At 48.8% G+C, this 12,610-nt stretch overlaps 1 protein-coding gene across 1 annotated transcript; it reads left to right on the forward strand.

Annotated features, from left to right (window-relative positions):
• Positions 1-205: 205 nt before the first annotated feature.
• LOC142585113 (uncharacterized) lies at positions 206-6,348 on the forward strand. The gene is made up of 2 exons (XM_075695633.1): positions 206-364; positions 4,047-6,348. The coding sequence occupies exons 1-2, from the start codon at positions 335-337 to the stop codon at positions 6,267-6,269; spliced, it is 2,253 nt and encodes a 750-aa protein (XP_075551748.1). The 5' UTR covers positions 206-334; the 3' UTR covers positions 6,270-6,348.
• Positions 6,349-12,610: the final 6,262 nt, after the last annotated feature.

Here is a 12,610-nt window from a genome sequence, read left to right on the forward strand (position 1 = left end):
TTAGCAGGCAAAACCAAGAACAACGAATTAGTATTTGCAGTTATTCAGTACATGCGTGGATTGGTTTAGTATGCTAAATCAAAAAACGACGAAGAACCGAAACGCCGCTAGGTCAGACCTGTTGCGGAAGAGTGACGCAGCGTCTCGAGAGCGGGTGGAACCTCGTGAATCTCGTGAAGCAACCTCGAGCCAGGCGTGCTCACGCGGACGCACAGATGCTCGAGTCAAGCGCGCGAGCCACGATGCAGCGTCCGGCCGGGCCCGATTCCAGGGATTTCGCCTAGCGCTGCGTCCGAAACCTGGTGGCGGCCGGTCTCCGCGGTCGGTGGTGCCGATGGACCTGAGGCAGCGCTCCGACGAAAGCGTAAGGTCCTTCCGTATATACCCTTCGTCGCTCGCTGCGACGCCTTAATTAAACGCCTGCAGCGGAGGTTGTTCAGTGGCTGTGTGGCTCTCTGCTGCGGAGCGCAAGGTCGCGGGTGTGACTGTCGGCTGCGAGGGCCCCGTTTCGAGGGAAGCCCAATGCGAAAGTGGTCGTTTACTGAAATTTGGGTGCCCGTTACAGAATCCCATGGGGGATCAAAATTAGGCCGAATTACACTGCTACAATTTGTTAGGCCCCGACTGCTGCTTTTCTTAGTGAAAAAAAAAAGAGAGGAGAAAATATTCTCTGTAATCCCCATATCCAATAATTAGATATTCTGAACATATGAAATCCTATATAAGAATTAATATTCTCATACATATAGAAAATATGTAATGTTGCATATCGACTTCGGACGTGTGGATTTCCTTAGTGAAAAAAAATAAGAGAGGAGAAAATATGCTCTGTAATCCCCATATCCAATAATTAGATATTCTGAACATATGAAATCCTATATAGGAATTAATATCCTCATACATATAGAAAATATGTAATATTGCATATCGACTTCGGACGTGTGGATTTCCTTAGTGCTTGAATGCTGAACCACATGAATCAATCAGTCCGGTTTTCCGATATCCGTATTATGAAAATGCTGGTTTATCTATACACGTAATTAGGCAGTTTTAGAAGGGCGTCGCCGTATACCGGCTGCCACGACTGCGGATGCGCAGAGTCCAGCCGGGGACCGTTGCAGGCTTACCGAAATTCTTTGTGGTATGCTGTGCTTGCGCAACAGCATTGCAGCATCTCGGCTGCCCGCTTCGATCCTAATTTGTTCGTGGTACTTGCTCTAATTCGTGACCGAAAAAAAAAAGAAATGGTAAAATCAGCCATCACTTAGTCTCGTCTTCCTCTGAGGCAAACTATAGGCGCTGTTTAGCGGTTGCGATTCAGATAGGTTGTTTTGACAGTGCTAGGCCTAGAGCGGCCTTTGAGGGTTGCGCGCGCTGTCCCCGCCCCATCTCGGAGGTCTTCGACGCGTAAAAGTTTGTCGACTTCCATAGACACAATTTTTTCGCTCCGATGGCGTCCCTCTACGTATAGCAGTGTCGCAACAAAGAAATAATGACTGATCGATGACATATTTTACCATTTATTTCTTGCTGGTACTAAGGAGAACAAGTACCACGGATGAATTAGGATCGAAGCGGGCAGCCTGTGGTGCCATTTTGATGCGCGAACATGGCATACGGCAGACCGTCCTGGGAAGCTTAAACTGGAGCCTGCTAAACTTCGCGCATGTGCAGTCGTGGCAAGCGATATACAGCAGCGTTCACAATATAGGGTAACTGGCAATAAATGCACGGACATAACGGATGCATGCAGTTGCGTGAACTTCCCGTGTCGTTGCTTTAAACAAATTATACACTTCTTCGCATCATGTGCAAGGTTGATTGTGCCGCCTTTGGTGTAATTGTAGCTCGGAAGTTTAATGGTACCATTGTCTTAGGGTTAGAAAAGCTCGGGAGAGGCCGAGGAGGACTGATTAGCTTGAGACTAGGGCAGAGACTGACATTTCTTAGTTGATAGTAATCGTATGTTATGCAGACGGTGCCAAAGGTCACATCTAGGGAAGGGCTAGTGGAGCTTTTGACATTGTGCTGACCAATTTGTTATACTTGGAGTGGCACATAGTGATTAGTAAATGTTCTATAAATTGTAACTCAGCTAACGCAGCCCACGTGTGTATGTATATTTAAGAACACGATGTAGCGCATTTACTGTTAAAGCTGGGCGATGTACACATAACAGGCAACGTCGCTTGTTAGCTTGTTGTAGTGGATTCTTCGTGCAGCTGATAACCTGGTGAACGCGATATGCAATGCAGTGCAATGCCAGAGGTTTGCGTGAAGTACTTCACTTCACGCAAACCTGAAGTAGTTCACTACTGGAGAAAAGGTACAGGAGTGAAAAAAGACCCAAGAAGCGTAAAACTGACCCCACGTTCTTATTTCCTTTGTTTTTACTACGCTTCTGACTCAGTATGTCGGACCAACTAAGCCATCAACTTTGCTTTGACTCTTCGCTTATACACCAGGAGCATGTACATGTGCATCGGCATGTTTGCTGTCCTCGTAATGTTCACTGTCTATTATGGTCAGGGCATCATGTAGACAAACGCAGGTAAGCTTAGCATTAAGAAAGGACAACGATCCCGCGCGCTGTCGCATATTAATAAGGGGGGCGGAGATGGGGGGGGGGCGCAACTTGCCTGAACGCTCGTGTTCTTAGATCGAGGCTAAAGAACACTATGTGGTCAAAGTTAATCCAAGGTCTCCCGCTAGGGCGTGCTTTGGCCATAATCAGACCGTGGTTTTAAACCCCTAGTAAAACCTGACACTTTGAGTACAATTTAAATGCTATACTTGCGTCGTGCATGAGGAAAAATATTTCTGATGAGTGTGCACTATACGCTACAATACGTTCTCTGGCACTCAGTACTGAGCTAGACACGGAGATGGCACCCTGCCGTTGCATGGACATCTCGTGCGATGTCACGTGCACGTGATCTTGCGTTTTGTTAGCCGAAGCCAACAGTACCTTACATCTCAATGTGTCACTACCGTCAAACCGGGCATCTGTGTAGGCAAGCTACATCGCGACGCCACAAAGATGTGGCCCCGCTACTATCAGTTAAGTATAGGCTAGCAATGTCGAGAATCTGAAGAAGCACGTGAACTTTCCCGAAAGACGAGATGAGTATACTCCGTTTCATACATAGCTGGTAATGCAGTGAAGACTAGAAGGGCTTCTCTTATTGCTCGAATCCGCGATCGCGAATAGCGTGTTACATGTGAAAGAGAGATAGAGGTACGCGTAATGAAATCCGATGTTAAAGCCGGCTCATACATCGGTCACAAAATATCACGCACTCACGACATGAAACACGTTGGAGGTGGAAACGCATTTAGTACTAAACGAGCGGCGGAAACATTTCTGCGACAAGCGACCACAGCGCATGATCTGCACTCGTTAGCAAAACATAGTACACCATATACTGGAATAACATAGGCGCACAACATAGGTGCACAACATAGGTGCGCCTAGGTGCAGAAGAAAATGCATAGTTTTGCATGAACTTGCGTCTGGAAGTTGTAGTTGTAATATTCGAAGCAGTTTATTCTTTAGAAGGCGTCGCAGATCAAGAAAAACTGCTGCAAAATGCGACGAGTGAGGCAACTGTATGAGTGCACTACTTGCGTAGTTTCTGCAGCGTTGCGTCCTGTGTATGAAACGGACTTCAGTTGTGAGCAATTTTTCGAATGTTACGTGACGATTAATATTCTTCAAACAGCGAAAGGGCAAAAGGTTAGGAGTAATTTTATCCCGTCTGCCATTTGTGCTTACATTACTCGTTGCCGGGCACCTTTGTTTAAAGCGTGCAACTTCTCAGTAGACCTCTAAAACACGCACATTAACGCACATTAACGTTTCGCCTTTGCCATGTATCTGTGCCGAACTGATGCGAACGCGCGTGAGCGCAAGCTTGAACGCACGAGGAGCGCGATTTGCGGCATAGCTGTACACGCGCTGCTTTCAGCACGCACTGCAGAAGCCGCGCATTATTGCTGTTGTATGTGAAGAGAGGTGTGCAAGCACGACAGGCGTTTGTCCCCAGGTCTGCGAGATGGGACCATGGAGCGGCCGACTGCGCGAGTACGCCGCCTACCTGGTTGGCAGTTATCCCAGCCTGTGCCCGTCCGTGAACCAGCTCTTCTCGAACCTTCGCTACCTGCGAAGCATCCTGAGCCATCGCCAGGTGGACCACGACAAGTCGTGCACGGCCAGCGCAACCGAAGGCTGTTTCCTCATCGCCGAGCTCTCCCTGTGGAATGAATTTCTGTGGGTCATCAACTTCGAGCTGCGCGAAGTCAGTCCAGGACGGCTGGCCCTGGCTTGTCTACGGGGACGCGTGGTTCCGGTCGCCTCCAACATGCAGCGCAGGCACTCGTTCGTGCTCGTCCACTGGCTACTCATGGAGCATCGGTGCATCGAGTTCGTGGAGCTGTGCGAGTCGCGCATCTCGCAAAATCATTTTCTCTTCCGGGACGGCCTCCGGCTGAGCCGTAACCTGCGGCACGTCAAGCTCTGCTACTACCTGCTTGACGATTACCCACCCAGGGACCTGATGGACGCGCTCCGCTCCACCGTGGCCACGCTCGACACGCTGGAGATCGTGAGTGTGCGCTTGTCGAGCGTCGGCGTGCACATGCTCTGCGAGCTACTCGCCAGCTGCGAAGCCTTGCGCGCGCTCGTGTTCCTCGAGAACTGGATCGACGTTCCCGAGATCGAGGCGCTGGTGCGCTGCTGTGCCGCCCACCGCAGCCTACGCAAGATTCACGTCGACGAGCTCTTCGTCACGGTTGACGCATGCTACGTGCTGGCGGACCTGTTGTCTCGCAGTGCGGTCATCGATGAGCTGGTAGTCAGCCGCTGCGCCCCGGGAGCGTACGGGTCGCCCTACGGTTTCGCGGCGCTGTTCGCCGCAATCGCCAACCGGTGTGCGCCGCTCGAGGCGTTCGAGCTGTACAACTTTGAACTGAACGAGGCGGACCTCCTGGACCTTTCCAGGGCGCTGAGCAGCAGAGCGAACGTGAAGAGACTGACCATCATGTGCGCCGCCGCCTCCCCGGGTCTCTACTTGTCCCTCGCGTCGGTGATCTCGAACAACGCGACGCTCGCAGAAATTTACGTCAGCGGCCAACTGGTGCCTAGCGACAACTTTGAACACATAGCGAAAGCGATCGAGGGCAATGTGACACTGAAGAAGCTATCATTCAGCCAGGCGTGTCTCAGCGGCAATGCCGCCTTGCCGCTTGTACACGCCCTGTCGGTCAACTGGACTCTAGAGCTCCTTAGTCTCGGTACGGTAACACAGCCGGGATTGGCGAGTTTCTCAAAGCAGGTAAGCGACGGAGACCTGAGAAGCAGGATAGAGTTCAACTGCTTCTGCGCGGCGACCGATGACCTAGTCGCATGTCTGCAGCAAGGCCCGAAGACTTCGCACGTGATATTTGAACCATCCGTTTCTCTATCCTGTTCTCAACTCCAGGGACTTACCCGCGGACTCTGCGGGAACGCCTACCTCTCCAGCATCGCGGTCCGGATGAACGGAGTGGTCGACTGCAGCCTTGCTGTCCTGCTGTCCACGGTGTTCGCCAGCTGTCGCTACCTGCGAGACGCACAGCTCTCCTTCGCCACGGAGACATCCGAGGCTGTGACGCTGCTGAGAGGGATCGCCAAGAGCCGCAGCCTCTGCTCCCTCATCTTCGGTGGCTGGACGTTCGATTACCACGCTGCGACCGCCTTAAGTGACATGCTGCGAACTATACGTACCCTTAACCATGTCACGTTCGACGCGGTGTCGCCAGAGTCCGCCGTCTTCCTGATGATGGAGCTTCCGCGAGGCTTAGAAACAAATTACACGCTCCTCAGCGTGAACGACTACGAAAAGCGGGACTACGAACAAAATGCGTTCGAGATACGTGATGCGCTGCGGCGCAACCTATCCCTGCTGCAGCACGCGACGCGGTTTGTCGTGCCTCCGTGCTGCAACTCCAAGACGGCGGCCGCGGCGTTCGAGAAGGTGCGTGAGAGCCGGGCCCTGCTTTCCAACGTGTCGACACTGGCGAGCCTGACCGAAGCCGAAGCGGCCGAGGCGATCACACGACGACGACGGTACCTCGACACGAACTTCCTGGCACTCGCTGGTGTCGTCAGAGATCGAGTCGAGTGCTGCCGTGACCCAGCCGGCGGTGACCGCTCTCGCCAGCTGGATGACATTGACTTCGATAGCTGGATGAAGATACGGTCGTACCTGAGCATCGATGACGTCTTGTAATAGGTTGGACTGCGAATGTGATGGGGGCTTCCACTGCCGCAGTACCTGTATCGGGCTGCATTGAGCCTCTGTGTTGACAGCATTGACATCAAGATATCCAGGAAGTGCAAGACTCGGTGCACACCAAGGGAAAGCCGGGGTTTTAAGCGTGGCTTCTTGGTTATGACCGCTGGAAAATTTTCTGCTGCGATGCGGGATAAGGAAGATTCGCAGGACGCAAGATCTGTGACAATGTCCTTGCTTCAACGCGAACGCGGTTGGCTCGCTGCATTGCGAATTGTGCGAGCAGAGTAAAGGTACCCTGCTCCATCTAGTCTCGGAATTTTGCTTTATAGTTCCTAGTACGAAGGAATGTTTCTCATCTGCGTTAAGTTTCAGAGATGGTGCTTGAAATGCCAATGAACGCGCCACCATCAATGCTTTCCTTTTCCAGCTTCTTGTTCGAATTGCCGATTGAGGCCTAGATTCTTTCTTTATAAGTGACCGTACATAAAGGAATTAGTGGTCTTTTTTTGCTTTCAGCACTGCTTGGCTAGGATAGGATAGGATAGGAATAAACTTGATCTTGGTGCCCGGTGCTAGGCTGCCAGGGGTCCATCCGCCCGAGGAAAATCTTTCGAGATTTTCGGCAACGGCCCTGGCCCGCTGGACGACCCCCTCCTGGTCTTCGGGTGCCTCGCTCAGGAGGGCGGCTTGCCATCTCTCACTGAGGCGCCCCACTTCAGAGGGTCCTGCTGTTGTCTTCCCCCTTCCTCCTTGTCCTTTTTCCTCATGGCGTTGGCATTCCCAAAGCACATGGGTCATATCGGCCCGTTCGTGCTCGCACCACGGGCAGCCGGGCGACAGGTGCAGCGCGGGCCACAGGCGGTGCAGGTGGTAGGGGTTGGTGAAAGTGCCCGTCTGCAACCGTCCAGGTCGACCGCCTGGGACCGGTAGTACGATCAATTGCAAATGCCACTAAAGAGAAAGCTAATATCGATGAGGGCTCCCGAAATTAATTCGTGAGCCATTCCACTCTGTGAAGGCGGATGACCAGCGAAGCTGTTTAGCACACGACACACAGGTCAGATAGAATTTTGACAAAGATGCCAACATACTTATTGCCCTGATCGGTGCTCGTCGTGACGATAGGTATGCACACACATATTCGTATCATCTCTGTTATTAAATGCGTCCGCCACGTAAGACAATGAGCAGCTCATACCCCATTGAGCAATGGTTGATACCACCGTAAATAAAAACTTTAACGCGGCTCCACATTACGACGACCGGAGAGAGATGGAAATTCTACGCTAAAATGATGAGCGGCAATGGAGCCAGCAGTGTAAGAAGACGACGATGCTCGATCTATTGCTGCTGATGATAGTTGATTGTGATGATGATGATGGTGATGAGGACGACGACGATAGTTTCCTCTTGCCAGTGATTGGCTCATACCTCCTTAAAGGGACACTAAAGGGAAACAACAAATCAGTTTAGACTAATGAAACATTGTTTCAGAACCCTGCAGGCAGTCATTTAAAAAAAAATAGTTTGATTATTAGATGAGAAAATGAAGGTCCAACTATCAGTATTTGAATTTCGCGCCAAAACCCCAGCGCCGGTACGTCAGCGTGACGTCAGGAATTCCGAAGTATGTTTTCGCATTTGGGCCGCGTTGGTTGAATAAAGGTTCCCGAAACTCGCCATGTTTAATGTTTGGTTCCTTGAGAACACGATGTAGTCAATCTGTACCGCTATATATAATCAGTAGGCCCTAGAAGATGCCATGAAAATCCAAGACGTCACAGCCCCCAGGTGCGGGAACTTCAAGTAGGCGTCGCCGCCCGTATTTCGTTCTTGCGCTTTTCTGGCTTGCCAAACGCCTTATCGTTGTAAGAGTGGTGTTTTTGGTGTTGTAGAACGGTAATTTACTGATGCAGAAGAAATAATTTTTCACTTTAGTGTCCCTTTAAGCAATGAGCGGCAACGGAGCCAGCTCTGGAAGGAGACGACGACGACGAAAGCGTGGGCAGAGGTACGAGCGCGTTTACGCGGTTGCGCTGAGTGAGTGAGTGAGTGAGTGAGTGAGTGAGTGAGTGAGTGAGTGAGTGAGTGAGTGAGTGAATAAACTTTATTGTAGGTCCGGCGAGGACGCGAACTCGTCGCGCACCCGGCTAGTCCCACGTCGGGACCGGCAGGTCTAGCCCACCGGCCCGGTCGCAGGCACGCCGGACGGCCAGGATTTGCTTTTCTAGAGCGGGGCTACGCAAAAGCGAGTCCCACTCCTCGTTGATGAACTTGGGGTATGTCGACCCGCACTCCCAGAGCATGTGAGGTAGAGTGGAGGTCTGGCCGCAGGACGGGCAGGCGTCGTCGCGATACACGTCGGGGTAAGCCTCGTGGAGAGCGGACAGACACGGATATGTGCTGGTCTGTAGGAGCCGAAGCGAAACGGCTTGCGCTGAGGGGCGCGTTAGCGAGCTAGTTCGCCGGTTGTTCGCGAACGACGGAAATGCGCTAGCCATATGCAGCTTCGCTGTAACGTGATTCGGAAGAAAGAAAATCGAACGTTTAGATTCTTGAATCGGCTAGGCGCGATGGTTTTTGAAAGCCTTCCTGAAAGCCTCGTTGTGAACCGGCTGTGTGAATTCGGCCCCGCACGTCTGATGCAGAAGGTTACACGCGGTGTTCAAAAAATTAACGTAGAACCAACCTTGAGTCTATGTCACTGTAAGCGATAGCTTTGTAAGCGTCCCTGAATATGCAGTAACGCATATTGACTTTTTTTATCGTATTAGCTATTTACATGTACACATGTTTGTTTTCTGAATAGTTTAATTAAATATTCTAACCTTAATTATTATTCTTTCCTACATCTGGTTTTCCTCCGATGACTCCTCAAAGCGGCTTTGTTGCCTCCCCCCCCTATGGTCACTCTATACTTCTTCACTACTGCCGGTGTCGGCGGAGATGGTACGTTACGAAAGAGTTAACGAAGGTTATTATTCCAGCTCAAACCGAGAGACTGAAATGAAGTTCGTTAGGAGAGGCGATGCGTAAAAGCCCAGATAGCGAAGTTCAGTTAATGTAACCGAATATGGAAGAGTAACTGATGGCGTATATATATCTTGTTCTTGTTCTTTAGTGAAATGACGTAACCAACTCTGGGGGATCGGCTATTAATAGGGCGCCGAAAAAACTGTTATCAGTTTTCTTTTCAGGAAAATAAGGCGAAATCAAATAGGTATCTTCTAAATGTGAATTAACATGTCTGCTGTTACAGATATAAATGATAAAACATCTAAGTATTAGAGTAAAAATTATGCAACCATATGAAGTAAAAAGAAGAATTTAAGATGCAATTCTTTTGGTCTGCCGCAAAAAGTTGCAGAGGGCTTCACAAACGTTCCTGTGACTGTAACCTAGTACAGTAGGCCCAAAGGAGCACCCTCTTCTCAGAGGGGAAGGGCACTGAATTTTTTTTTCTCGTCCTCTTGACTACCGATGCTTTTCTTTCGGCGTCATACGTATTGTGTGTCGTCATTCCTGAACTTCATCTCTCCAGGCAATGCAATCAAATTTTCTCCCTGATGCCCTCTATGTATGGCTTACAAGACGTCGAGTAATTTTATTCCGTTATTTCGTCCCGATATCCAACAATAACTTATAATGAGCTACACCTCTTCGAGCGGAGATTAAGCGATGCGCTAATTCAATTAGCTAACGTCGCACTTCCCGGCGCTGATTTTTCGACGTTGACAACACATGCAAGCAACTTTGCGTGAGCCTGATAGTCTGGAGGTGTAGCTACCGTATTTATGCACTTCTGTTAGCATTTAGCCGACTTTGAAATCAGCTGCGGAGCAATAGGGGAATATAGTTTTCCTCCAGATGGGCACTGGCAAAGAAGGGAGTTGAGGAAGGAAGCGAGACCATTTGCCTCTGTGGTAAGAATGAACGGGGCGATGCACTCGGGTTCAAGTACGAACACACTCTCGTCCCCGCCTTGACATCTGAGTGTTGTCCAAATTACGGAAAATTTCCCAGAGTTTGCGAAGGGGGGGAGGGGGGGGGGCAAGCGGCAAAGAGAAATGCAGTTTTCAGGGATGTAACACGTGTAATATTTTTGCTGAGCTCTAAAATGTGGTTTTATCCTGCGTTTTTTTTTTTGCAGGTGCCGATGCTAATAGGGCCGACAAAATAATGTTTTTTTGTGAGTAGCCAACTGAGTCCAACTCAATCTAACATATTAAACCTTCAAGCAGCCACTGTTTTCTATAGCTCGAAGGGTTTAAAGGAAAAGGTGGCAAGCAGTACGCCTCCGGCTATTCCATATCACTTGTATGGAAAAAGAGAAAACTACTTTAGAACTGAAAAAAAAAACAAGAAAAAACTTTGTTGAGAAAGAAAAGGACACTTCAGGGCGCGCGACACACACACAAGATTAAAAAAAAAACGAACACGAAACATTGACAACGAAGGCGAGCGGCTGCATAATATCGTCCCTAGTATTTTGAGCACATGTCCATACTTTTATCGTCCGTACTAAGTCCCTAAGAGACGATAGTTCAAGTGTCGTGTCCAGTGTCAGCGGGTGATTGCGCAGAGCTCCAGGTTTGTGGCATAGGTAACAACAGCTGCTTTGTATAGGTACAAGTGTGTAGTTACACGTATAGATACAAGTGTTTTGTAGAGCTGCAAGGTCTGTTGCAAAGACTGAAATTCGCTTTGGCATACACCTAGGACGAAGTCTTTCTCTGCTCAAGAGCTGACTTGCCGAAATGAAAAAAAGATTCATACGTTTCCGGGCCTGCGGAGCCTTCTAGGAAAGGACATCACTGCATTTTGAAAACTTAAAAACCTGCTTACGTGGAATGGAAGCAATAACAGCACTTTACGAATCACTTGCTGAATTACGATAAAAGGCTTGAAAGCGTAGAAGGCTGACAAACGTTTTATGTCATAGGTTTAGAGAAAAAATTCAACAAGTCATTGTAAATTCTTTTTAAACTTCTCTCCAAGGTGCCGCATACACAGAAGCACATGGCGGAATCTCTCCTTTTTGTTGGATGATTGCTAGATGAATATACTTTGGTTTCCAATCATGTGAACGTTAAAGTGATTGTTTATAATTGCAGATGCTCCGAAAGGGACTTTTTTATGTAGAGCCAAGTATAAAATTGAATAAACAACCTTTTAGATGTTTTAGAAAGTTTTCGTGAATAAGTTCTTCATAATGGAAATAAATGAAGTTTTTGCAGTAAAAGTATAAGGCCACCCCTTCCCCCAAGAAAGAAGAGAGAAAGAAAGGAAAGTAGAAATTATTCGCACATCAAGAGAAAAATGTACAAGGCCATCGGGCGACACTGGCCTTGGGTCGAACGTATGGTTTGCATGCTGAGGTCATGAAACTTTGTAGGCTATTTTCCAGGATCGTTGAATTACGCGAGCGAAGACACTTCTGTCTCGCCCCACATCTTAGTGTGCTTCTCGCTGCCATAGCTACAATTTAAGCTTCCCGCTTCAAGGCCACGTTTTCACAAAGAAATGTTGCAAAAGGCCATTATGTGCTCAGGGAACAAAACGGGAAGCACAAATTTTCACGCTAACAAAAACTCTTCTAAACCCTCACCTACTACAATTTCAGAAAAAGAAACGCTTTCTTCCTTCCTTTGTAAATTTATCTGCTACCAAAATCATGCTAATTCCATCCTTTCGATGTGTTCCCTGTAAACATCCATCCATCCATCCATCCATCCATCCATCCACCCACCCACCCACCCTCTCACCCACCATTCTCGGTACATGAATTAAAAAAAGATGACCTGTATAAAGCCGGCCTATACAAGGTCGATCCAAATAGGTCGCAAAGCTTCGAGCCAAAAGCGGTTCAGTACAAATTGTCACCGACATCAGCAAGGGTGGTTATGGGATCAGCGATTGAAGCACGGCTATGTTTGGAGGGAACAAACATTTGGAAAGAAGAAAGGCGTTTTCTATTTCGAGCGAGACAGCGTTAGATTCATTCAACGAAAATTAAATTTCCGGTGAAATTTATGTACCCGTGACGAGTTAAGAAAATGCAAATTTATTTGTTTTATTACTATAATAAGTACATTTCTTTTCAGCGCCCATCGTTACAGGGGGCGTTGACGCCGCCATCACTCGCAATACAATGCAGCTCTTGAAATGTGCAAGAAAGGCGCGCTCGTAAAGTTGACCTGTTGAAATACGCCCCCCTCACACGTTGTGTTTTTTTTGCTTGTCGACGTTTGTCTCAATTTGGTGACGCGGGTAGCTTCATCGCTTCTTAACCTGTTCAGTCAAAAGTAGTGAGTTACGACCGCCACATAATTGTT

The sequence above is a fragment of the Dermacentor variabilis genome, chromosome 6, assembly GCF_050947875.1.
Source record: "Dermacentor variabilis isolate Ectoservices chromosome 6, ASM5094787v1, whole genome shotgun sequence".
Lineage (NCBI taxonomy): Eukaryota > Metazoa > Arthropoda > Arachnida > Ixodida > Ixodidae > Dermacentor > Dermacentor variabilis.